The sequence below is a fragment of the Anser anser genome (genome assembly GCF_964211835.1).
Source record: "Anser anser genome assembly, chromosome: 7".
NCBI classification, from domain to species: domain Eukaryota; kingdom Metazoa; phylum Chordata; class Aves; order Anseriformes; family Anatidae; genus Anser; species Anser anser.
In genome coordinates this window covers 16036201-16062829 of record NC_139727.1, presented here as the reverse complement: position 1 = coordinate 16062829, position 26629 = coordinate 16036201, and the positions used below count along the sequence as shown (strand labels likewise).

At 42.1% G+C, this 26629-nt stretch overlaps 2 protein-coding genes across 10 annotated transcripts in view; one reads left to right on the top strand and one right to left on the bottom strand.

Annotated features, from left to right (window-relative positions):
* The window catches only part of TET1 (tet methylcytosine dioxygenase 1), a 76560-nt gene extending 67335 nt beyond the window's left edge, over window positions 1–9225 (bottom strand). For 3 of the 6 annotated variants that reach the window (XR_014587168.1, XM_083845399.1, XM_083845400.1), the window contains exon 1: window positions 6506–7218. The gene's annotated coding sequence lies outside the window, so the exon portion shown is untranslated. Of the gene's footprint in view, window positions 1–6505; window positions 7219–7289; window positions 7395–9003 lie in introns of those variants that run through there. The other 3 variants (XM_083845396.1, XM_083845398.1, XM_083845397.1) reach the window with 2 other exon arrangements.
* Window positions 9226–11022: 1797 nt separating this feature from the next.
* Window positions 11023–26629, top strand: part of SLC25A16 (solute carrier family 25 member 16) — an 18975-nt gene continuing 3368 nt past the window's right edge. Inside the window, exons 1-8 of one of the 4 annotated variants that reach the window (XR_014587191.1) lie at window positions 11023–13731; window positions 14121–14213; window positions 16496–16629; window positions 18233–18296; window positions 24006–24127; window positions 24652–24718; window positions 25496–25658; window positions 26203–26597. Coding sequence is in view for 3 of the 4 variants with exons in the window: in XM_083845469.1 (XP_083701595.1) it covers window positions 13173–13731; window positions 14121–14213; window positions 16496–16629; window positions 18233–18296; window positions 24006–24127; window positions 24652–24718; window positions 25496–25658; window positions 26529–26597 (1271 nt within the window). In the remaining variant the exon portion in view is untranslated. Of the gene's footprint in view, window positions 13794–13818; window positions 14009–14120; window positions 14214–16495; window positions 16630–18232; window positions 18297–24005; window positions 24128–24651; window positions 24719–25495; window positions 25659–26202; window positions 26598–26629 lie in introns of those variants that run through there. The other 3 variants (XM_083845469.1, XM_083845471.1, XM_083845470.1) reach the window with 3 other exon arrangements.

Genomic DNA, 26629 nt, shown 5'->3' with positions numbered 1-26629 from the left:
TGTGTTTTTTACAGTTTTAAAGCAATTCTTTTAAGTACACAGTTTTTAAGTACATGCTATTTTAAAATACCTGTGGAAGGCTTTAGAAGTTTTATTTAGCTCTTCAAATAGATCAGATTGGTAGACAAGAGCATCCTAAAAATGGGAGCAGGCAAAGCCAGAGCAAGAGACTCTAGTCTCAGGCAGGAGAGTGCCTTCCCTTTGTCACCATTCCTAGGTGACCAGCAGGGCTCGTAGGCAGAGCCCTGCTGGTGCAGCCCAGCCTACTTAATGTGTAACTGTAATACACCACCCAGGTTTGGCTGGTGCAGGGCACACAGAAAGGCACAGGACGTAAAAGAGCAGGCTCTGTGAGAACAGACCTCATGTAAGCATAAAAGGGTGCAAAAAACTCACAGCAGCATTGCAGTGTGCCAAGATAAGCTCATCAGCCCACCATGGGGCTCGTCTAGCACAGCCAACGTGCATGGCCTCTATGCAGGACCACCGTCTCTGGCTGCCCCCCAAACAGCACGCCAGCAGTAGGCTCATCTCCAGCTTTGCCTCGGCTGGGAGCAGGCTGCCCAGTTAGCACAATACCTGCCAAGGCTACTGCTAACCTTCCCAAACTCTTTTCTATCTAGCAGCTTGCTTAGAGCACTTTGAAGCCCCGTTCTTGTCCATTCAGCAGCAGCAAGCTGAGTGATCCCGTGTACTACAGAACATAAACCTAATGCTTCAAAGGATGTTGCCAAAGACCTAAACAGCTCCAGCAGAAGTGCTCTACAGCAGGTGGGTGAGACACTGAAATAAAATAAATACAAAGCTGAAATTAAGGTAATTTGAGAGGTTTCCTCCCCTTACCCTTTCCTGGAGAGGCATGGGGGAAGGGGAGCATGGCCATCACTTGCCACTCCATGAACCCAGTGTCAAAGAGGCTATCAGCAGCATGTCAACAGGTCTACGAAACTGGTTGTTAGCAGCCTGCAAAAAGCTTCCCAGTTTTCTTGTGGTTTGATGAGACAGGGCTCCTCGCTCCAAAGGATAGCCTGGAGGGCTGCAAAACCAGCTGGAAACAAGCAGCAGGCAGCGCATCTGTAGCCATTAGTGGCTGGTGCTACATAACAGTGGTAGGAGAGGAAATGCGAGCTACTTTCGGAGGCTATAGCCAGGAGAGCAAGAAAGAAAGAAAGCAAACAAGGGCCAGACAGTATGGGAATGTGTGAATCAGGAGGGGACCACAAGAGAGGAAATGAAGCTTTTTCTCTTTATCAGCCCTGAAACAGAAGCAGAATGATGAGAAAACAGATCAGGAATGGAAACAGACTGGATTTCTGAAGATACCAAATGTGTGTTAACACTTTGGTCATACTACTTCTCTACATAAACAGCTGCCACTGCTGCTGTGGAAGTTTTGGAAGCATGATGTCCAAAATCATCAATTAGAAGCTTCATTTATAACTACCTTGTCAATCTTTATTTTTCTTTCAAATTGTATTTATGTGATACGCTTTCACCTGCAACTAGAAATTTCAACACTGTTGCTTCAAGACTGAAGAAGTAAGGCTATCCTGTTACATTTTGGTTCTGGCTTTTGTTTTTAACAGAAACCCACCTGTCTGGCAAGAACATAGAAAAGTAACAATGTCAAAGTGTTGCTGCTTTTCAGAGCCAAAATTAGAGGCTCTGAACACAGAGCGGTTGAAGATCTTTTTCTTGGTAAAGAAAGAATGCTGTTATTTGTAGAAAATTGCCTGGCATTTAAATACTGTGTTAGAGAAGATGAGAAAGGCTGTTAGTATTGTCTTGCTCAGAAATGACAATACAGGAACATACAGAAACCAGCAGCAACTGTATCCATTTTGTTTTGATTTTGTCCCTGGAAATATACAGATCTGAGTAATACATCTCTGAAGGTCTTATTTTTTCCCTTTTCTTTTAATACTGGACTCCAGTTTTATTTGTCTGGGACTGAGCACCTGACCTCTGAGGTGACTGTAAGCTCCTGGGAGAAATGCCTGTCAGCACGAAATCCTCACTTCCACTTAAAGAAACCCCAGAGTATTGATAAGTACTACTCTGCCACAATAATCTTAACTGCTAGATGAAAAATGACATTTTAAAAAGAAAGTTTCTAATAAAACCAAATTACATTCTTACTTTCTTGTTTACATTTCTACATTTAGGACCAAAATATTAGGTCGCTACAAGCTGAGCATTCAAGTTTTGTTTTCTGTTGCACTAAGGAATATTTTACCCTCCCTTTTCCTTTTAAAGGGCTGGCAATGACTCTACGTTGATGCCTGCAGCAGTTGCAAATTGCCTGGCGTCACTTCTTAAGGACAGCCAATACCAACACCACGCTAGTCACATTTCAAAGCAAGAAATATTTCCAAAATATCTATGTCAACTAAAAAGGATTATCAAATATAAACCTCATGGGTCAATACAAGAACTTGTCAGTTTTTCACCACCCTGGAGAGAAACAAACTTACTTCAACGCTCTCCTCTCAATGCCACGTCAGATGGGACCTCCCATGCCCTCCCCAAGAGAAAGGACAGGCGTCCCTATAAAGTGAACCAGGTAATAGGTGCAGGAGGGTTTGCAGGGAACTGCCCTAGATAATAACAGTGCATCCTGAAGCTGCTTGTTACTTGAGCTGACTTATCTCTTTAATTCATGTGCAAAACCGAAAGCTGGTTGTAAGGCCAGTTGCTTAAGTTTTGCTCACAGTAATAAATCTGGAGCAATCCCACTGACTGCTATAATCCTCAACAAATACCACTAAAAAGCTAATCAAGGGCTAAACCTTCTAGTCTCATCTGGGTCAAAATTCCAAACAGCTATAATGAGAATCTTGTCTACAAAGCACTAGGGGGAATTTAACCCCATATTGCTGGAATGCCTCCAGGAAAAAAAAAAAAAAAAAAGAAAAAGAAAAAAAAAGCTTCTCTTATTTACTTTCATTTTCTTTACACAAACTAATATAAAAAAAAATCCTTTTAGAAGTAGTGTTTATCAAGATTCCGTTTCATAACTAAGTGGAAATCTGAAAAAAATTAAAAGATATGTTTTCATAAAATGATGGCAGCCTTTTCATGACATCATGAAAGACAGCAAGTGACCCCTAAAAAAAAAACAACACACAGCTGCATGGGAAAAATCACAGCTAGGAATAGTCAAGCCTGGTTTCACTACAGCCATAATTAACTAATTAAATGCATTTTGTTTCAGTGTTTAGGTGTCTTTTTAAAAGTCACTTGAAATCAGCCTGATGGGGAAACAAGATCCAGAAGCTTTCAGAAAAGCCACTTCAGCAATAATGAACAGGTCCCAAGCAATAAGGATCACCATTTGACTTGGATGTCACACGATCTCTGATCTGCAATTTTGAATTGAGGAGCATCTCATCTTCCAGCTGCAAGTGCTTTAAAGGACGATGCAAGACACACCAGAAAAGACAGAAAGTGGAAAACCTGACCCTCATGCTAGATACAAAATCTTTTTTCAGCCCGTTCAGAATTGTCATATCACCTGGATGTTCCTCCCAGCTGCGCCAAAGTCAACCTGCTTTTCAATCTTGCTCCATTCTCTGCGTCTCCTGACTGCTCTGTACAACACTTTGTATATGAAAAGAAGGGAAATGGGTTAAGAGGAGGGAATTATCTTTAAATCCATCCTCCCCCCCCCCTCCTTAATCCTTGAGCATCCATTTGGTTTTGGTTAAGAAACAGAAATGAAACTTCTCGTCTGCCTTCTCAGGACCATGAATTATTGTACGCAGGCTCTTGTAGAGGCCTCTCCCCTGTCACCCACCACCACACAGCCTCTCAGACCTCTCCTGCAGAACCACCAGTTCAGACAGAGCTGCAGCCTTGCAGGCCTTCTAACAGCACTGTTTGCTATTTTTCTACATTGATGTTCGCCACCTTGCTTTCCAGGATCACGCCACTCCTGAGGTAAACTGGAGTATTTTATCCAGCCATATTAAACTTAGACTTAAGACAATGCTTCCCAGTAGCACAACCACAATCTGGGACAGACGCTGCAGGATGCTGCTTCAGTTTGAGAGCATAACCCTTCTGCTGATGCTCAGCAGCTGGTCAAGCAGCAAGGCCTTCGCCCTGATGTTTGTCCCTCCTGGACCCAGAAGCCTGCCTCTGAGCCTGGAGCAGAACAGGACTGCCACCAGGTCCCACTTCCCCCCTCTGCGCAGGGAGCCAAGGACTGCCCCAAGGCTTGCATTCTAAGTCTCACTGAATTCAGCAGGAGATGTCAAGACCCAGCATTACGCAACATCATGACTTCAGCATACACTTTGGAGCCTGCACAGTGAAGGAAACTAGCAAAGGCACCACAAAAAAGCCCTCCTAGCTTAGGGAAAGCTCTATTAGAACAATTAAAAAAAAAGGAAAAAAGAAAAAAGGCAAGGAACCACACATGCTTAAACCACAAAACTCGATTAAACCTCAAACAACTGGCACCAAAAACCCATTGTGAAGGCTCACACCGCATGCGCAAGCATCACCCCTCCGACCCAGGGAGCAACACGCATTTGCTTTCATCTGTTAAGCACAGCTAAACACTGACCTTAACTTGAAGAAATGCTAAAAAGCAAAAAGATAAGTAATTTCTAAAGGCTTACCAAATGAAAACCTTTTCCAACACAATTCTCCTGGAACTTTGGAATAAAAAAAGCAAACAACCCTCCCTAAACTAATCATATTTCCTCCCAATTCTACATTTATTCTGTTTTAAACAATGATTTTCTTTTTGACAGCACTGGACTCCATTCTCTGAAGATTTTACCTTAAGAAAAAAAACAACCACCCTAACTGAATCACCTTATCTCAAACTCAATTAAAAGAAGGGGGAGGTGGAGGGAAGAACCTTCAGGCAAAGATTAAGCCTGGAAAATTTCAACCTGAAAGGTGTTTTGAAATGTAAGTAACTGAAAACAGAAAGCAGGATGGAAATGCTTAGGCTGGCTTTAACAAGCACGGGTAGTGCACCAGCCATAATAAAACATTATCAGTGGGGATTTTGAATTATTACACAATGAAGAATTCAGTTCTACAGAAATCACAACTATCAGAAAGTTCCTCGGTCTCATCTTGAATTCCTCCCTGATTACCTGCCCTGTGTAAACCAGCCCATCTGGCATAACCCAGCCTTCTCCTTCACAGCCAGGGCCAGCCCGGCTACCTGCCCAGACCCAGAACAAATGCTACGTTTTCTGGATTCAATCCCTACTCTTAATTTGTGTTGACTGACATTAATGAAAACAAGGTGATTACTGTATGGAAGAGCCCACTGCCTCTCCATAAAAGTGCCTTAAAAAGCGTACTGAGCACAGGTGGGAAAAACTACTAGTCAGAAGATTTTTAAATTATTTTCACAGGTTTCTACGCTGGCTGTAAAATTTAAAGAGACACCTTTGCCCTTTAAGCCTGCTTGGTCATACTTGAGATATGTAGCACTGCAAGTGCACGGTTGCTCAGCTTTGCTGTTATAGCATTGATGCCTCTGGAAGAGAGGCTCTCTGGTCAGGTCTGTGCTGGTCGCATTCTGTCGCTCTTTAAAGTCTCTCTGGGGTGCAGGATCAGCTGGGCACACGACAGGCACGACTCCTCAAACTGCTGCTGTGCCTGGTGCCTTCTGCAGATCCTACATGCTCCTGGGGTACACTGAGCTGTACCTTGGCAAGACGAAGCGGTGCTGCCCCCCTGCAGGCTGCCCTGTCCTTTTCCCTCACCCATCCCTCGCAGCGAGCCATGCCATCCCATTCCCTCACCCGTCCCTGCCCCGGGGCTCCCTAAAGAGTACGGCGGGGCCGCCCGGCTCGGGCTCAGCTGCCCAGCGGCACCGGGGGGCTGAGGCCCCCCTGGGCCGGGCCAGGCTTTGCCTCCTTCAGCGAGCGCAGGCGGGCGGACCCGGGGGGGAAGGGAAAGAGGGAAGGGGAGAAGGGAAGGGAAGGAGGGAAGGGGCAGGCCTGGCGCTAGGGGAGGCGGCGGCTCCTCGTGGCCCGCCGGCCCCGCGACCCGCCCGGGGGCGGGCGGTCCCCGCGGGGCTGCAGGGGGCAGACAAAGGGGCCGCCCCCCTGCAAAGCCGGGGGGGGACCGGGGAGGGGGGAACTCGCCCCGGGGCCGCTCCCCTGGGGCCCAGCGCGGAGCGGCAGCTGCTGGCAGCGCTGCACGGCCCCCGCCCGCAGTGGGGGGGGCTGCCGGGCAGGGTCCCTTGCACGGCTCCGTGTCCCTCCGGGGGGGGCTGCAGACGGTTTCGCTGGCCTGGTGGCTTTCTGCAGGCAGGCTCTGGCCGCGGGGGGCAGCAGGAGTGGGCTCGTTGGCTCTGTCGGCGCTCAATAGCCCCCGGGCTGCCCCATCGCCACTCCGGGGCCACCCCCTACCCAACTCCTCAGCGGGCCGAGCAAGAGGAGAGAGGAAGAAGAGGGTGGGGGGGTGTTAAAAATTAAAAGCGTGAGGAAGTAGAGCCCCCCCCCCAACTCCCCCCTCCCCCGGTACGTACCAGGGCTGCGGCGCGGCCAGCCCGCGGCTACCGGCGAGGGGCGACGCTGGCCTGGCTCGGCGCCGGCTCGGCGCGGCTGGGTTCATGGCTCCCGCCTCGCTGCCGGTCCCCGCGGCGCGACGAGCCCAGCGCGGCTGGCGGAGCCCCGGCGGCGAAACGTGCGGGCGGCGGCGGCCCCGGCCGGACCCTCCGGGAGGGAGCGGGGAGGGCAGGGGAGGGGAGGGGGCGGCTCGGCGGGGAGCTCGCCGCACTCAGCCCTCCCGGCAGGCGGCAAAACACGCCCTGGATCCCCGCCGCTGGAGCCGGATCCCCCGGCCGCCCCCCCGCGGCTGGCCCGGCTCGGGGAAGCGGGAGGCACTGAGCCCGCACAGCTCCGGGGCTGAGATGTGTCCCCCCGCAAGAGAGAACCGCTGGGACCCCCCCCAGACACCGTTGCTGCCTCCCGGAGCTGCCTGGTAGTAACCAGGCTGGACCCGCTCGTCCTACCCGAGTCATCAGCACGGCCCAAAGCAGGCCACCAACGCTAGTGTCTCGTCACACTGGAAAACTGATGGTGGAAGGGGATCTCTGAGACTCTACAGCTCAGAAGTACTTTTTGAAAAAAAAGGTTCGTTATTAAGTCTCTGGCTGTTGCACTAGAAAATACTTAAAATGTGAAGCAAGCCATTCAAATGCAAGTCTGCAGGGAGGCTTCTCTGCCCACATCCACTCCTGCAAGGGCGTTTTAACACAAGTGTTTTGCTACCTATTTTAATTCGCGTGAGAAAGGAGAGGCAGCACAGACCTGCACGGCTTATTGTTCCTGCCATCTCCTCCTGGCATCAGTTCAGAACCCGTGGGTGCCCATCACCAGTTTGTACCTCCATCCTCTTCTCTCTTCTTCATTTCCCTGCAGCCAAAAAGGAATATGATCTGGGAACCTTAGCCATGCTCACAGACATCTCAGATATAATGCAGCAAACCCAGCAGCACATACACCTGAAATTAAAGCATTTGCCTGATCCGCTTTCACTGGCTGCTAATTTTAACCCTAGATGGGAGTTCTCTATTCAGGGTGTAGCCATCCCCTCTGAGGGTTTGGGTAGATTACTTTGTGCAGTGCAGGATATCAAGACTTCTGTCATTCTAGTAACCTGCCCAACAAAAAGAAGAGGTAACAAACTTTAATTAGGAAAGAATACATGATTAGAGAAGAACTATTGCTCTCCTAGTGCTGCACATAGCAGAAGTAGAAGGAAATTGGAAGCTGATGATAAAACCCCACATAAGCTAAGAGCATGGTTCCTGGCAAGATGGGAACACATTAGAAAGTGTGGGCTTGAATAAAACAGAAGGAGAAACACATAACCTGGAGGAAAGCAACAAGCACAAGGGAAAAGGCTTGTGGAATAAAAAGTGTAATATAATCAACCAAACACTAACATGTTCAATCACTGCCCCATTAAGAACTCCACTAAAAGCTAAGAAACAAACTAGAATTAACTTTTGGTTGCTTTCATTAACACAGACATACACCTGTGGTCTTTTTCAACACTAACAAATAACCTGGAAGGTGACTAGCACAAGGTGACAATCTTTCCTGACACTGCTAAGATGCTCAGCCTACGAAAACAAAAGCAGAGTGTAAAAGTTCGTAGAAAGAACTCGCAGTAACGACTGGCTGGACAACAAAATGGTGGATGAAATTATTTGACTAAAACGCAAAGCGAGGCACATGGGGAAAACACAGAAATCACAGCCTCTGAATTAGCTAGTATCATTCAAAACAGAGGCCCTGGTACTGTGACAGACAGTTCTGTGAAACTCTTCTGTGTGCTCAGTAGTGTCAGGAGCCATTACAAAAGGAGGAGAAAACAGAACAGGAGACACAGGAGACACCACCATTCCATCATTTAGTCCAATCTATCATTTGCGAAGATCTTGAATATAACACACAGTTCTTGTCCCCACAGCTTGAAAAGTGACAGGCACCACCTAAGAAGGTACAAGGGTGGTAATAGCAGCCAGAAGTACAAGGAGCAACTAAGCACTCCAAGACTTTCACCCTGGAAGAATGGCCAGCTAGATTAAACACCAAATAGTATATTTTAAAAACAAACAACACAAAGTATTAACGAAGAATGGTCACTATTTCAAGCCAATTTATCAAATAAACACATCAGATGATAGCTACTTCCATGCAGTGTATGGTTAAACCATAGAACTCACTGCTACAAAGCACTGTAGATGCTAAAAGTCTTAACAGGTTAAATATTCTTAAAAATTCATGGGAGAAAATTGAATCAAAATCTGCTTAATAGAAGAGTGCTATTTCAGCTGTGCATTACTGGAAGGTAAGAGTATCTTAAGAAAATGGCCCTGTATGCTACTTCAGCCTTCTTCCAGGGATGTGCTACTAGCAACTGCCAGAGGTAGTTTTCAGCTGGTAGACCTTTGGCCTAACACAGCACTACCATCCCTGCATGTTTATCCAAATGAATGTTGGAATTGGCACTTACCTGCAGAACAAATAAAACTGGGCAATGAAGTACTGAAGAATATAATGCAGGAACCCAGAATTAGCTCCACATCATTGTCACCTCTAGCAAAAGTCAGGTCTGCGCTCAGTACCAGAGATCCGTGCAGAGCATCTGCTCGCTGAGGAAGAGGAAGCCAAGCACAATAATGTAAGCGGGGGACAGGAACCATGCTGGCCACTGCCTACCCCACTGAACCCATGCAAGGAAAACAGAACAGGTCTGGTGACAGCAACCAGGTCCAGCCAAGAGTCCTAGGGAACACTGCTGTCAGATGATGAGACATGTCTGAAGATGGACCAAGAAGTCAACAAAGAGATCAGAAACAGTTCTAGGGACCCAACAGGAAAATAAGGCTTGACATAATCCAAGTGAATGGGGGCAGAGTCCATGAAAACTAAAGAAAATCACCTTTTTTTTAAAAAAAAAAAATATATATATATATATATATAACCCAGGGCTGAGCTTAAATAGCAGTCCTGTGTCCTAGGGCAGAGCATTTGGGTAGAGGCCCCAGGTGCAGCTGATCAGGACCATTTAGGCCTATTAGTGCCCTGATGCTGGAAACAGAACTGTTCAGGTATGCTGGCCCAAAATCAGTCCTGCAGAATCATCTGGATCAGACCTCTGATCATCTATCCTCAGTCCAGGCTAGGGAGGGTTAGAGGTCACTGCTGCCAAGCCTGAGTCAAGCCCTCCACAAGCCAAACCCCCTAGGAATTACACCGCAAAGACACCTAAACTGTTCTGTAAGGGAAAGATTGGATCTGTCCTATGTAGACTTCTGGTGCCAGGTGCTTGTAATGGAAATGTGATGCTGAGACATTAGAGCTGGCTTCTTGTGTGATTACAAACCATGGGTTAAAGCATCTACCTTGCAAAGCCTCCCTCCTATTTATTGACTCGGACTCTGGTGAGAAAATGAGGGGCCAGCTCTTAGACGAGCCGTGACCTGGGAAGCTACATGCTGCACCTCTGCGGGGCTACACCTGCGAACCCACCTGAATGCAAGCCAGGCACTGCTAATGTCTTTGTAACACAGATAATCAGATAAATCACCCACAGAATTGTCAGTTGGCAGTATTTGAAAGAGAAGTCTTGAATAATGTGTTTAATGCAGAAACTCTTGAATTCTAATTGTGGTTTTGACAATGACTTCCTCATTTAGTCTTTCTTGGCCCTGGTTCTGGAGATAGTATCTAACTGCCTGATAGGCACTGAAAGTAAGGTAACATTTGGAATCGTACCAAACACAGACAGTTTAAGTGTTAATACTATTTTATAATACTATAATTCCCTCTTCTGCCCCAGTTTTATATAGGTCCATTGCATTTAATCTAAACATTTTTTATCAGACGTTCTTGACCTGTGGCTGACAGACTACACACAGCCTACGGAACAAATCTTCCAAGGACAGCCCCAGCTTGCCACCCTCCTTTCAAAAGGGCAATTTGAGAGCAGACTGTAAACCAAATGGGGCAGTAGTTTGCCCCTATTTCCCATTTTTCTTGGGAAATCTTGGCCCGTACTTCACTACATGACTATGCATGAGCAGTATAATGCACGAGGGCAGACTAACCGTGCTGTGCCTGGCCAATAAACATAGTCTGGCAGTAAACACTATGCCTGGGAAGATACTAGCTAACTTTTCACGCACCAGTCTGGCATTTATGGGTGCTTCAAGTCTGCTGCACTTGTGCAGCAGCCTTATTAAGTGACGCTAGAGTGCGTGAAGTCTGCACCTCTTCCCTGCACTTGAAAGAAAATTATAGGCCAGTTTAAAGAAACTTGGCAGCACTGTGTTTGCAAGCTCAATGACTTTGGAGAATCAAATCTTTCTGTGCCTTAAAGACCTCACTGGCAATACACAGGTAGGGACTATAAGGCTCCTGATTGTACCAACAGGATTTAATGGCCCGGACCAGCCCCACCTGGGCCCTCCCCTGCCCATGGACCCAGCAGCTCTATTTAAGCTCAAGCCTGGGCATCTATTTCTTGTTTGAGCTATGTTATAGGTGTGGCTGTTGCTAGTTCTGGCTTTAGCCTTGTTTCCTCACTGGGCCTTGTTACTAGATAATTTTTAGACTTATCTCTAGTCCTATTTTATCTCCTATTGTTCCCGATGTACTTCTGTTAACAGACCCTGTTACAAAGACCTGTAACAAAGACCTGCTTTGTCTTTCGATGTGTTAAGAGCCTGTTTCTAGCACCTAGCTCTGCTTCTCCTGCTACAGGACTGCACCCTATTGGTGAGGATGCAGCCTGTGCTGTGGGTCAACTTTGGTTCCTGGCTCATTTCACCTTGGGAAGCAGTATCCGTACTGTTATGTGGTGCCAGAGAGCTCAAGATGCAATAGTAGCAAGGTATTAAGACTTCCCTAGATGTTTTCAGTTTGCAAGCCATGTCTTTATGGGAGAAAGAAAAAATAAAGCTTCAAATTCCTGAGTCTTGTGTGTAGAAGCTTAGGACTTATGGTGGCTTTGGATACAGGTTAGGGCAAATGAACAGCTAGACAGATACCACTTCAGGTCAGTAACCTGTAAAGACCAGAAATAAATACAAAGAAGAAAAAAAAACTTACCCTAAAGCCTAGAGGTGTGACGCTTGATGAAAACTTGAATGATTATCTCAAAACAGAGCTAGGCATGCCTGAGCATTTTAAGAGTAATGAAAATAATCTTTCCAGAAACAACTGCCATGAGAACAGTTTACCTAACTGTAGTCTTGATAACTTGTTTAAATCGATAATCGCTTGAAACATCTTAATAAAAACAAGCATCTTTAACAGTGCAACAAAGGTATAAAAATAGAAAGTAATGACATCTATCAACAAAATTACCTACTACCCATTTGAGTTTTTCTTCCACTTTGCAGCTGTTCTCTTGAGTGTCTTGACTTCCATGTCTTCCCCTGTTGTACGGTCAATCTGCCAGGGAAGGCTGACAGTGTCAGGCATGAGTGTAACTTGAGTGACATTAAAAATGCTGATGACTTTTAAGGATGGGTCATAAAAGAGAGTCACCAGAAAAATTCTGCAAAGGGCATAAACATTTCAAGGTAAGAAGATGAAGTCATAGTAGTAAGAATGTTAAGATTTAAAGGTGTAAATAGGGTTTAAAAAGTTTTAGGCTAAACACAAAGTTCACTGCTGAATTTAATTGTGGTAGTGTTTCTCTGAGGAGATGTTCTGTTTAATCTTGCAATACAAGTTTCTTCCTGCTTTTCTAAAAAGTACCCGGTCATGGTGCACACTTCCCTAAATTACAAGGTCTGACAAAGTTTCTTCCTGAAATACCTCACCGCTGTCGAAAATAAGCAACAGGACATTTATGTGGTTATCAAATTTTTCAAGCTGTGAAACTCTAGAAGACTTTCATCTGTCAGAATCATTGCAACACTTGGGTGAAAACAGTAGATAGAAGAAATTGTTTACCATTGGGGCTGTCCAAGCAGTGCGACTGAGCCTCAGTTCCTGAGCAGAATCCCAAAAGAACACAAATTGACTGTGGAAAATTGTATGAACAGTTACTATAAACCTGGGTATTCAAATAACTCATAATAGGATAGTTGATTTTGCATTGGAGACTTCAACAGGGTGACCTGAACAAAAACTATGGATTGCTGGTTTAGTAAATGTTAAAAGGCTTGAGTTGGCTGCTGTAAAGGGTATTTTATATTCTCCCAGCAAGAGAAGTCTCTGCATATCTCTGCTATGTATTTTATTATTGGAAAAAAATGCGTATTAAAACAGCTACACCCCAAATAAGTAATGATCAAACATGTAACCAACTGAGAGCTGAAACAAACTTGTTCTTTAAGCAATGTACTCTGTTAAAGGAAAAAAAAAAAAGTCTGTTGAATGCAGTTTGACACAAGCTGAAAGCAGAATGTTCTGAACACTTGCACCTCAGCTCAATGCATATGGGGCAGAAAGTGCAAGAAATGTGAGTAACTGCAGAAAATGTATTGAAAAGCTGACAGCATTAACTTGCTCGCTGATGTCTGGCTTCGGGTACACTCCTTGCCTGTGATGTGCATTGGCATTCATTGCATGCTGAGCTCCTGTCCTCTAAATGGTTTCTGGTAAGCCCTCTGCAGTGTATTCATCAAAGACGCTGTGGACAGCCTAAGAAGTTGCGCAACACTCCTGATGGCTACAAATACGATGCTGGTTTTGATCGCTCTGATTCCAAGAAAGATAACTTTTTCGTTGCAGCGTCTACCTCCCTTTCTGATGCATTTCGAAACTCGAGCGTGGACGCGCTCAAGAACACGAAGCCACTCTCGCAGACGGACGCTGTTTAAATGCTCGTTGTGCGGCGGGCTCGAAGCGCCGGCCCAGCGGGGCATGGGGCGCGGGCTGCACCCCGCACGACCGGCCTCGCTTCTGCTCTCCTCTGCTGTGCTCCCCCTGGGCGGGACGCGGCCGGCTCTGACGCCATCTGCATGCGCCGCAGCGCGGCCCGGCGGCCGGGGCCCGGCGCGGTGGCGGCCGCGGGGAAGCGCGGGCGGCTCCGGCTCCTCCCCTGCACCGCAGCGGCGGCTGCTCCGAGCCGAACCGAGCCGCCCCCCGGAGCCGAGCCGCAGGCGGCCGTGCCCGCGCTGCCCCATGGCCTCCCCGGCGGCGGCGGGCCCCGGCGCTGCGCTGCCGGCCGGTGCGGGTGCGGCGCGGCGTGACTTCTACTGGCTGCGCTCCTTCATCGCCGGAGGTGGGTCGGGGGCGAGTGCTGCCTGCCCCCAGGAGCTGCGGCGGGAGGTGGCTCCCGTGGCGGTAAGGCTCCGTCCGAGGGGTGCTTCCCTCCGGGAGGTGCGAGGGGAGGGGAGCCCTCCTTCGAGGGCAAAGACTTCGCCCAGCGCTGCGGCTTCAGCGGGTGGCGGCCCTTGTCTGCGGCGGCACGTAGACCTAGCTTAGGCAGTGAGGCTGCTGGGGTTTTGTGGCATGCTTCTAGAGGATGTCCCCTAATTGGGGCCTTCTAGACTTCCTGTGTAAGTTTCCTCTCACCCACTCCGTTTGAAAATGCATTAGGAAATCCTTTATTTAACTGCTGACTTGAAGAACTTTGGCATCCCATGGCTTTTTTTTTCTCCTCTTGGAAAGGTGTCGCAGGGTGTTGTGCCAAAACAACCACTGCACCACTGGATCGAGTGAAGATCTTGCTGCAAGCTCATAACCACCATTACAAACATCTAGGTAAGATGGCTGCGGGCCTAATTTTGTTGTGAAATGCAATGTCTGTCATTTAGGTTTGTTGAGTTATTCAGTGATGAAATGGTGATAAAGGTGCTAATCAGACAGAAGGACATTTACGTTTGGCAGTCACTGTGCCGTATATTGCAAGCATTTAAAAACGAAACCAACCAACCAAACCGCCCTTAAACAAGAGATGTTGAGCCTGTACAATTAAGTTGCAGCACTGGTTGACAAGTTAGAGATTGAGATGTCAGAATAATCCTCCATAAGGCGTAAGAGCTGGGGCTTGATCCTCTTCTTACTGAAGTCAGCAGGAGATTGGTAATCACAGGTTCAAAGCTTGGGATCATTTATGTAAGACCTGTCACTGCTGGTAACTGTTACTGTGTTTACTGCCAGTACCGGCCTGCAGGGCTTGTGGGAGTGGGCACTTCTCAGAGCTTGGTGGTCCTTGCAGAGGGGCTGGTGATACCACGACGGTGACCGCCGAGTCCTTTCAGGCTCATGCACTTACCCTCCTTGACAGCAGCGTGATTGATGGGAATTGAAAATAAAAGTGGACTGGTGCTTTGCAAAAGGTGCTGGTGATCTGCATTCGGCACCTGTGTTACATCATGGTGAGAGAGTCAACTCAATTGTCAGCATGTTCAGAACCGTTCGCTGTGGGGCTGTAACAGTGCCCTCTTGTGCATAATACTTGAGATATTTTGTCATATGGTCTTGAAATATATGTCCTAACTTATGTCCAGAAATTCAGATGGGTGTCCAGAAAAAAATCATCGAGTTAGTTAACATTACATGAAATGAAACTTCAAAATTTTTAACTTAAAGACTAAAGATCATGTTTTTAAGGCTGGAAAAATAAATCTTGCAACAAAATTCAATGGATGTATATTAACTTTGATGTACGAAAAAGGGAAGCACGAAGCATGTGACAGCTTGGTAATGCAATCACATAAGTACGCATTCAAATCTTCACTGTAACAATGGAAAGCTGAAATAATTGGTTTGACTAATATTTTAAATTATTACTTTGGTTTGTACTGTGCCATAGATGGCACTAGATAAGGCAGAGTTAAGACTAGACATAGTTAAGTTTTGTATTCTTCTCCACTTAGAGAGTTAAATACGATTCTGATTGTTAGAAACGTGTCTGACTTGAATGCGTGTCCTTGTTACGTGTAAGCAAAAAAAAGAAAATTATATGGATAGAATACCTGTATGTGTAGAGATCCAGTGGGTGGGTTCATCGCAGTCCTCACTAAATGTTTTTACTGTCCCTGCTTTGTGGAGTTCATGACAGCTGGATCTCAGAGAATGTATTGAAAGAAATAAAAACAGTAACTCAGCATTGCAGGGTAGAGAGAAATTCTAGTCATGGCATAAATATTTTCAGAGGCACATAGTAAGTGCAACCTCTTAAAAATAGATACACTATTGTATTCTTAGAACCCCAGAAGCTAATTAACATTTGTTTAATTTTTAAATGGAAGTTTATCATTTTGTTTTCTGCCTGCAAGTAAGGTAGAGGTGGAAGCTTTACTCAGGTTCACCTCTTCTTAAGTAGTTGCATGTGAAAATTGCTCAACTGTTATGGTTTATTCCTTTAAAGAAAAAAAAAAGGGAAAAATGTCAACTTGATAGCAGTTGTTTATAACTAATAATATGCTTATCCTAAAGCTGTTGGTTTTGCCCTAACTTTATGTGATTTTGCATTATTTACCACCCATCAAAAGGGAGTAGGATTGCTGCTTCTTTGAGACAGGAAGTGTAAAATGTTGAAGTAATGGGAGTCTTAAAGTTGTTTACTTCATTTCCTCAGTAATGGCATTTAATCTCTAATTTAGCATGTAACAACAATAGGTTGTTTGCCCATTATTTTAGATTTGTAAGGTTTTTTGTTGTTATTGTTAATTGACTTTGGAATTGAGTGAAATGCAACTCAACAGGTTTATTTCCTTCTGTTGATAGTCTTAGCTTTTGTGGGTAGCTATTGTCATTTGCAGTAGGATTGGTGGCAGTCCAGGCAAGCATGAGGCTTGAAATATGTGAAAGCAGAAGGAGGTTTGCTGAATATAGGAGGCGAGAAAGTTGGTAAAAACTTAACCTTAAACCTCTTCCTTCTGGCAACATTTTGGCATTAAAAGTGGGTTTTCCACTCTCCATAGTTAAAGGAGCAACACGGTTGGACTTTACTTCTATGCATACTGTCCTATTGTACTTGCTTGAAACTTTTTTTTTTCCAGTGTAATTGTTAAATACCTCTTTTTGCATTGTGGCAGGAGTGTTTTCTACGTTGTGTGCTGTCCCCAGAAAGGAAGGTTACCTTGGGCTGTATAAAGGAAACGGGGCAATGATGATTAGAATCTTTCCATATGGCGCAATTCAGTTTATGGCATTTGACCAATATAAAAAGGTAGTTGAATTTATTTTTTTCTCTTCTTTTATTTTTTCTCTTTTCATCTGGCTGCAGTGAATACAGATTTTTAAGTGATCAAAACTAACACTGAAACTTTCGTTTCTTATTAGTTAATCTGCACATCTTTCATAAAGTTGCTTAATTTTATCCAAATCTACCCATTAAAAATTTCAGGGCAACAGTGAAACTGTTTGCAGTGCTGCTTAAGGAAAAACTCCCAACAATTTTTGTTGCTTTGTATTGTTCAGTGTGTGTGGTTTTTTTTCATATATATATATATATAAAGGTAATTAAAGTCTGCTGCTAGTTATTTTGCTAAAAATATACCTTTGTGAAGAAAGTAGAAACAAAATACAAAACATAACCTTTTTATTCTTTATTATACTTTGTTGGAATTCTTAGTACCTGATGGATGGAATAACTTGAACTTGAAAATCTGTCTGGCTGTATTACTCTTATGTTTGACCTGAGAAATGACTGTCAGTGTCAGGCTGCAGATAAAAATGACCTGGAAGAGAAGATGCATATTTCAGGGGGCCTGTGTGATTTGTGTATTCCTTTCTACTCTAATGCATTTAGTCTTTCATAATAAATCCCCACAGCATGTTTTGGAAATCAGATGTTAGCATGACTATGTTTTTAAGCTTATACATAGTGAAAAATACAATTTTACTGTTAGCAATGAGGAATTTCATAGTTGCAAGGTCAGATTTAGTACCCAGTGAAGTAAATTGCAGGATTTTCACTGAAGACAGCAAGATTCAAATTGTGACTTCCCTCCCAGAAAAGGAAGTTTCAGAAGGCTCACACAAAGAACTAACTGTAATGAGCTTCATATGTTCTTTTTTGTGGTGTAATTATAAATGCTGTTGATCAAAACACTATGCTTGTTTTATATTGTGTTGAACAAAAGAGCACAAGCCATGCTTTATAATGAAATGATTTGTGAATCCACAAATTTCAAGAAACCATTTAATGTCATAGCAGTTTCTTGTATCTGTTATTTGACAACAAACATTCAAGATAGTTGATGGAGCAGTGTGTAAAAGGAGGAAAAAAAATCCCAAAGAAGGAATATATGAAATAATCCCATGAATGATTCTTCATAGGAAAAACTGCCTCTTAAAACTGCTCAGTTCTTTGATGCAAGTCTGAAAACTGTTTTCTAACTTCCTTGAAGGACTTAATGTCATTTAGGAAGTTCTTGTTCAAACAAATGTGTAACTTTCCAATTTTGCTCCCTGTCCTTTGTACTCTGTCATGCGAAAGGGATAGTATTCAGTTTGCCTTGTTTGAACTGGATTAAAGATAACTAAATAAACAATCTAGTGTCCAAAGTAAATAGTACAAATAAGTTCAACTAATCATTCTGCCTTGTTACAAGTATTTTAATACTTGGGTGTTTTTAATAAGAAATTGGTACCAACATAAATTTTCAGAAAACTCCTTTAACAGTAATTAAGTGGTCTGGTTTGAATTTGTAGGGTTGTAAACTTCTTATAAACAGCTACAGGGTTTGCATTAATGTGCCAGTAAATGGTGTGATGTATTTTCTTGTATTTTCTATATACAACTATTGTAAATGTTCCTTATTTTGTAGGTAATAAAGAAGCACCTTGGGATTTCAGGGCATGTGCATCGGTTAATGGCTGGATCCATGGCAGGTATGGTTTTGTACTTGTGTTTCAGACATCCTTTTTGCTGAAAATCTAGTATTTGATTAGAGGATGGTTTATTGTGTTCTCAGGTCAAACTCCTGCAAATTTGTATTAAGCAAAAATACGTGTAAATGGTTATGGTAACAAATAGTTGCCTAGTTAAAACTGTTTGACCGAGAGTATTCTTTAAAATATATTTGTTCCAACACTGAATTCTGTGCTAGGCTGTAAAGCACAGGTTTTATGGTTTTCCTTATGGCTTCTAAATAATGAAAAATGCAGTCTCATCAGGATGGAGAGTAAAGATGCAGGTTTTTGTAGAATTGGCTCATCAGCCTGTCTGCCATTGCTACTAGGTTGAAAATAAGCCTGGAGAAATAGAGGGAAATGCAGCTGCTTAAATGGGTGGATTCTTTGGATTTCCCAGAAATGTTTATATGTTCAACGTGCAGTGTAGGATTGTCATAATACCCCTTACAGCATATATGTTAACGATAAAAATAATCAGTTATCAATTAGTGCAATAACAGTAGGAAAAATAACCACTTTTAACTGCCAGTATATAATATGGTTATACAAGTCCATTTTTCTTTTGCTGGTCATTCAACCGAATGTAGCTAAGAATAAAAACAGGGGAAGGTAAGTAATAGCGGACAGATTTTTAATCGAGGTGTTTTTTCATGTTTTTACATTGTAAAAGAGGCTTAATACAGTCTATTGACAGTCCTTAACTAGTTGCTATGTATTAATATGTAGTTTTTTTTTTTTTTTTTAAAGGATGAGTTATGCTAACTTCAGTTAAACTAGGAAGACTTTATGAAAGCATTTTGGTTTTGCATGCCATCTGAGAAAAGGGAAAGATATGTTCCAGAACTTGGCTGGCTTTTTGTCTAAAAGAAGTGAAAAAAATACATATATATATATATATATATATATAAATATATTATTTTTTCTGGCTTTAACTGCATTAAAAAATATTTTTCCCCAAAATTCTTTATTATTAGTTTTTTCAGGAGTCTTGTCAGAGACCAGGGACCTGACTTGTGAGACACTGTAAAAAACTTTGAATAATCAGTTAACTCTGTCAGTGTTGGACATGCTGAAATTCTTTGTGTAGATAAATTAATAGCATCTGACATAGTTTTAAGCAGCCTTGTAGTTAAATGTTTTGTGTAGTTTGAGTAACAGAAATATGATGAATATATCTGGAAACCCTGATCAAATGAAATGCTTGGCGTGGTGCATTTAAGTACAATACACTCAATAGTCTGGTATTGAGAACCCCAAAACTGAGTAGATGAGCTGGACCTAGGTGTGCAGTGAAATGAGTATAACACACAAGTATGGTAGTAGTGTGACATTTGGGGAGTTCTAATATTTGTTTATTAGGTTGCATTAATATTAGATAAGAGGGGAGGGTTTGTATTGAGCGTGCCAAGAAGATACGGGGAGGAAGGAGGCACAGAGTCTGGAGTGTTAGAAGTTCTCTAGAATTGCAAGCAAAAAGAGAGAAGACTCTTAAAAGCAATTGGCAATATTTCTGGCTTTAACTCCCATGGCTTAGTCTCTTCCTGGCACCAATAAAGGGATATAATCCTCTTTTTTTCTACGTTTAAATGAGTGAAAGAGACAGTGAGCTGCACGCACCTCAATGTTAATGGAGAGGGGTCTTCACAGTTTCCTAGAACATAGTGTTATGCAATTGAAAATGGCTAGCCCTTGGTTCCTATTCCTTTTTGTCCCTTCTGTGCCATCAGACAACACAGCTGTCTGCATTCACTTCAGTGTGTGGTACAGATACTTAAATCTTGCTTATGTCAGTGTTTCCAACATTACTAACAGTCAACAGACCTGAAATCAGCTTCAAAACGGTGGGAACCTTTTGAGTAGCTTTTGTAACTGATAAACGGGATCAAAGGCATATCCACAGGGAAAAGCAAGGCAATGAGGATGGGGGCAGTGGAGTGAGAGAAAAGAAAAACCTATTGTAATGCATGTATTTAAGGAGGTTGAGTTAAAGTTACTGTGGAAACTTCAACTCTGAATTTCCTGGGCCTTGTGTGATTCAAATTTCAGCTGTAACACCTCATTAACAGATAAATGGCTTATAACTTTTTTTTTAAGAAAAGACAGAGCTGGGGAGAGGATTGAGAAATCATAGATGTTAGTGGGGTTTAGGAAACAAAATAACACCTGTATTACAAAATGACTTTGCAAATCTAAATATTTTTCATTTTTCTTACTGACAAATCTGACTTAAAACAGAAATGTGTATTTCCTCCCCTGCCCTTGATTAACTCAAAAAAAAAAAAAAAAGAGCAAAGTGCCGAAATAGACTGGATGTTAACAGAATAAACACAAGTTCTGTGAAACTAATAGAGAAAGAAAGCATGGTGGTGGTTTGTTTGTTTTTACTAAAAGTGATTGGAAAACAGTATGGGGGTAGAAGGGTACTGCTATCTCAATTTTAAATAGTATCTAACTAACAGTTATCTAATTGAGTTAACATTTAAAAAGAATCAGTGCTGTTTACTTCTTCAGGTGCCATTTAGAAAGACATACAATTATGTATTAAAGGCCTAGACATACTAGGACTTGTAAATTATCCAGTTCTTTAACCAGTCTGATGCATGTTCTTTGTCATCAGCTGTGTCTCTCTTTGTATAGTTCCCAAAGCTTGTTTTTTTTTAGAAGATGCCTCCTTGATAAATTAATCTACTTTATGCTAGTGAAGGAGTATGTTTCCTTGCAGGCTGTGACTTGTGTGTATCATTTTCCAAAATGTATATCTCTGAATAACCTGGTAGTACTAATTTAGTCTATGTAGTTTTTGATATAGTACAAAGAGCATGATGTAGAAATCAGATAAAACATGTACATCAGGTATGTTTGCAGTACCTGATCTTTGTATACGTATTTCACTTCGTTCTTGTTTTAGATATGTTTAGTTTTGATTTTCAGAGAAAGAGAGAAAATTATTAAAAATGGAGGAGTAGTAGGGAAATTGGGAGACAGTTCAATACCTATTCAGCTAAACTCATTGTCAACTTCGAAAGCTTGGACGGCCTAATTCTTGTGCTTCGTTTACGCTGAGTCTCAGTAAAAGTCTGTGTAACCCAGTATCTTGTCCCCAAGAGTGGTCAGAGGTGCTTGAAGAAAAATTGGTAAGTGAGAAATGATCTTTCCCTGACAGTTCCTTGACTTCGGTGGGGTAGGTACTTCTGAGTCAGCATTTGCAATGAAAAAGTTGCTGTATTTGAGGAAGTGGTACCTTACAGGAGGGAGGAACTACATCTGCCTTATTATGATTATTTCAGATAAGATGCTGGGATTTGCCATAGGTATCTCTGAACTGGGGAGAGACTTCCAGTTCTGTCCTGTTGAACCAACCTTAGCGGAGATTTCTGTCTCAAGTTAGTTGAAAAAGACGACTTCCTCAGGACAGGGAATCAGTCTTAAGGTGTTGTGGTCCATCTTCTGATAACTCATAGCATTTAGGGAGTAGAGATGAGATTAGTATTCTTGTTGACTTCCCCAAAATGGCTTTCAGTGTCCCAATGCTGCCACCATTCCTCCCAGAAAAGATAGTGTCTCTTCTGACAGAGAAAATCTTAATCCTTTGCCAATATACGTTTTGCTCATATGAACAGTAAGCAGTAACGTGCCTCTCCAAGTTCCTTCAGGAAAGCATATTTTGTGGTTTTATCATCCATTAATGTTGGACATCTTTTTTTTTGTTTTTTGTTTTTTTTCCTGTTTCCAGAATTCATGGCTAGAGGATTTTAAGATAAAGTCAAAAATGGGTCCTATTTAAAACCGTACTACATAGTTTCTTTCAGTCCCCTCTGATTTTTTTTTTCTTGAATTGTGCTGGTTTTGGACTTCTTGTCGACTACTTAGTGCATTCATCAAACTTTGGGTTGGTCTGTTTGCTAGTCTTTGTACAGAGGATATTCCTGGATACTTAGTGCATGAGTGGAATGAGAATGGGGTAAGTTTGCCCATGTTCTGTATTACGATAACTTCCCTGTGAACTCGAAAGCTCTGTAAAAGTTTTGCTCTTTTTTTCCCCCCTTTTTTGAAACTGCTTGAATTCATCCATCTTACAATATGTCTGGATGTCTTGGGCAATCCATTAGGAAAAGGCTGCAGTCTGAGGGATTGCATTTAATAAAGTAGGTCAGTGGAAACAGTTCTAAAATTGCTTTGGTGTTATACAGCTTCCAACTTTTGAACCCTAGGGGTGAGACTGCATCAAAAATCAATGGCAGATGTCTGCTTTTTGTTCAGAGGAATAGTTCAAAATGTCTGAAAGAGGTGTTTTTGTCTTTTAAAATAAAAGCTACAGGAAGACACAAACTTTGCTCTCAGTTGACAGCTGACCAGTGTCAGCTTTTTGGGTAGCCTTCTCATGCTGTTAATTTTTTTTGTCTGTTCCCATCTAACACTGATATTTTATGTCAGATAATTCAGCTAACTGAAGTTGATTTTTGTCTCTCCAGACATAAGTTATAGAGATCTTTGCTGGAACTGACTGACTGTTTTTGCTTGTTTCACTTTCGTCTCTTCCCTCTTGTGGCTTTCTCCTCCTCTTATGGAAGAGGGAGAAAATGATGCACATACAAAAGAGAGATCATTAACAGAGTATTAAAACTTAGGAGGAACTGGCGATTTCCTGCCAGTGTTCCAAAGTGTGCCCATCTTCTGTAGGGTCAATTTTAAGGGTGATCTTTAGATAAAGAAGAGCAGTTGCTAGGAAGCAGAATAGGCTTTTGCTTTCTTCTTCTCCTTTTCCCAGTATTTTTTTTTTTTCAAGAGCCAGTGGTACACCACCAGAAAATAATCTGGTGAGTAAGCAGATTTTAGTAAGCAGTTTTAACCATCCCCTCCAAATAATTTGTCAGAAACTGAGTGGTTTACCTCAAAGCCTAGTGGTAGAAAGGAATTTGTTATTCAGGTAACTGTTATAGAAGTTATTCTTTGTACTGAAGGTCTGTTTCCAAAATGACAAGTTGGTCGGTTATCTACACAGTTTTGAAGTAGGATTTATCCAGTTATGAGCTAAGATTCTTTTCTTTTTAGCATCTTGTTAAGTCTTGAAATAGTTTTTTTGGTCAAAGTTTTAAAACAAGAAGTGCTGGTATAACAGGAACTATAAAAATGCAGTGATGCAACATTGTTCAGTGCTCTTCATTAGTAGGCTCCTGACTTTATTTTAAATGTCGTTAGAATATGTTCAGTATTTTCAGATGCAGTAGGTAAATGCATGTGTCTCCATCCAGTAATCACATTTGAATTCTGACAACTCTTTGGTAATTAAACATATAAATGGTGCTATTTAGTAGGTAACGTAGGATTAGATTTTGTGGTTGCAGTCCAGTAAAGGCCGAGGCACTTGATTAAGCTGATGCTTATGGGCCACGGTGAAGATCGCTCATGTGAATACAGTTAGGCCTGTAAATCTTTGGAGAATCAAGGTGGACGTGCGCAGCTTCAGTGAACATCGAGTATAAATATAAATGCCTTGTGTGTTGCTGAGGTTGCTATTTGCTGATTATAAGTGATACAATTTTAAGTGCTTCTTTAACAAAATAATTTATATATGCTATTATATTCACTGCTACAAATGGAAATTCTAATTTTCAAAATAATCCTAGATCCAGATAAGGTGTAGGTGAGTTTTGTTTGCTTGTTTTGTTTTTGTTTTTAATAAAGGTATTACAGCAGTGATTTGTACTTACCCTCTTGATATGGTTAGAGTTCGTCTGGCATTCCAAGTAAAAGGGGAACACAAGTACATGGGAATTATCCATGCATTCAAGATGATTTACACAAAGGTATTTTTTCTTTTAATCTTCAGTCCTGTCAAAGCAAAATATGCTCCTTAAATTATGTTGCACTGCATTGAAGTAGTGACCTGGTGGAAAATAACATGAGTTCATTGCGTGCACATTGAACTTAATGTAAAAAGTTATCTGGATGCTTCCTTCTACTTCGGCTGCTAAGATGTAGCTAAGGCTTGTATAAGTGGAAGGTAAAAACAAACAGCAGAGAGAAGTTGGTTTTCAAGAACGTATAGTAACGATTCCAAAAAATTTGGGGAGGAGGGATATGTATAATGCAGAAATATCTCCTAGGTTATGATGTTGGATATAGATTCTTCATTTTCCCTTCTTCATTTATGGAGCCAGCAGTTGTCCCCTCAATTCTTCAAGCACAAGAAACGGCACTTGCTGTTAGCTCCTTGTTGCTAAATGATGCTAGTCAGATTGCTGTTGTGCAAATCTGTATGAACAGATGTGTAGCTTAAGACGTTTGTTGTATTTCTTGCCACAAACATCCATGTATTTTTCTTTCAAAGGAAGGTGGTTTTAGTGGGTTCTACAGAGGGCTGATGCCAACTGTTGTAGGAATGGCTCCGTACGCTGGTAAGTTAAAAACAGAACACAGCAATCCTTCACCATTTTTACGTGCTGCTAAATTTGCTTGATATATTCGCACAGCTACTTAATTAGCTTCTGTTAAAATTGAGGATGTTTTACTGAATGGAGAGGGGAGGCCATTGGAAGCATTTGTAGTTTTTTATCTAAATTGATCAATGTGTGTTAAAACATCTTCAGCAGGCAAACCCTAGCTTTCCGGAGACTTGGAGTTGAGAGGCAAAGAGGCAAAGTAGTTGTTCTCTTTCACTTCTGCTTCCCAGTCTTGTCATAAGAAAGCGTGTAGGTTCTCTCTCAAACAGGTAAATCCACGAGAGGGCAGAGGTGGAGGCTTAGAGGCTCTCTGTTGGCTCCATCTCCTGGTGACTTTTGTAAAAATACTTAGCCAAGCTGAAGTAGGTGGCATGAGATGGAGAAACAGCAGAAGTACCTACCTAAACTACACTCACCTCTAGATGATAAGTGTTTTCCAGTTAAATAGATCTTAGGGGGTTACTCTTAACAGCAATTCAGTAATTTAAAAGCTGTGGTCTAGCTTATTTAAAGCATTCTTTTAACATTAATTATAAACGTTAATTTGGACAGAAGTTACTCTAAAACTTAAAGTATTATTTGTCAATTCTATTTCTTTCTGCATAAGAAAACATCTGATAGGATTGGAAAATAGTTTAATTTTGTAATTGCAGCTTTTTGTTTATGACGATGATACATACATCCAATTCTTTGCTCTTTTGTGAAAGTACATAAAATTAAATTTCCTTTTAGGTTTTTCATTTTTTACCTTTGGTACCTTAAAGAGCATTGGACTTGCTCAAGCACCTAACTTGCTTGGACGGCCTTCCTTAGATAATCCCGATGTCTTAGTTTTGAAAACACATGTAAATCTGCTGTGTGGTGGCATAGCTGGAGCAATAGCTCAGACGATATCGTAAGTTTGGGTATTGTTTGTTTTTTGCTATATAGCTGTTTGTTATAGAAAAAGTGTTTTATCTGAGAATGATTTTTTTTATGAGTCTAGTTGGTAGTAAGGATTTTTAATCGGACACACTGCAACTATATTGTTTCACTTAGTAAACATCTATTTAATTCTCAGGGGGGTTAAAGATAAATGCATTGAGTCAATTAAATTCAGACAAAACTAAAATCAGCTGGAATCTTGTGCGGTAAACTATGAAATCTGGACTGTGAACATCATTTGCAGAATTTTATTATTCCAATTTATTTCTAAAATTATGTAACCTGCAAAGCCATAGAATTTACAATATCTTAGACTTTTCTTTTGTTGTTTGGCATTACCTTATTATTACTTTGCCTCTTTTCTTCCATTCTCATGCTGTCCTTGTTATATTTTCTTTTGGCCATAAACCTAGTGAATTTGATAGACCTGTGTGGCATCAAAAATCACTGCATTACAAATGTCACAAATACATTTTCTATTAATCTTTAAACTGTTAATTTTATTTTTGATTCAGGTGTCTTCTCCCTCCAGCGTTTTACAGGCTGTTTTATATTCTCATCTGATCTTCATGTGTCTTCCTTACTCATGCCAAATGGAATACCTTAAAGGATCTGATTTGCTGGTTTTGATTGTGTAGGGAGGTCTCCCTTATTGGAGAACTTTCAGCTGTGTTGAGAATCTAAGCCGGATTCCTGACTCACTGAAAAGGGAGCTTGGAGGTTGCACGTGGACTTCTGTATTCTTTTTGTTTGTTAAAAAAAAAGAAAAAAACACAACACAGTATTCTCATGTAGTCATCACGCATCTGGTTGAACTGCTCTTCAAATATCTCCTCTGTAGATATCCTCTCGATGTAACTCGTAGGCGAATGCAGTTAGGAGCGGTTCTTCCAGATTCTGACAAGTGCCTGTAAGTATTTTCTTTTCACCTTCAGGAACTGA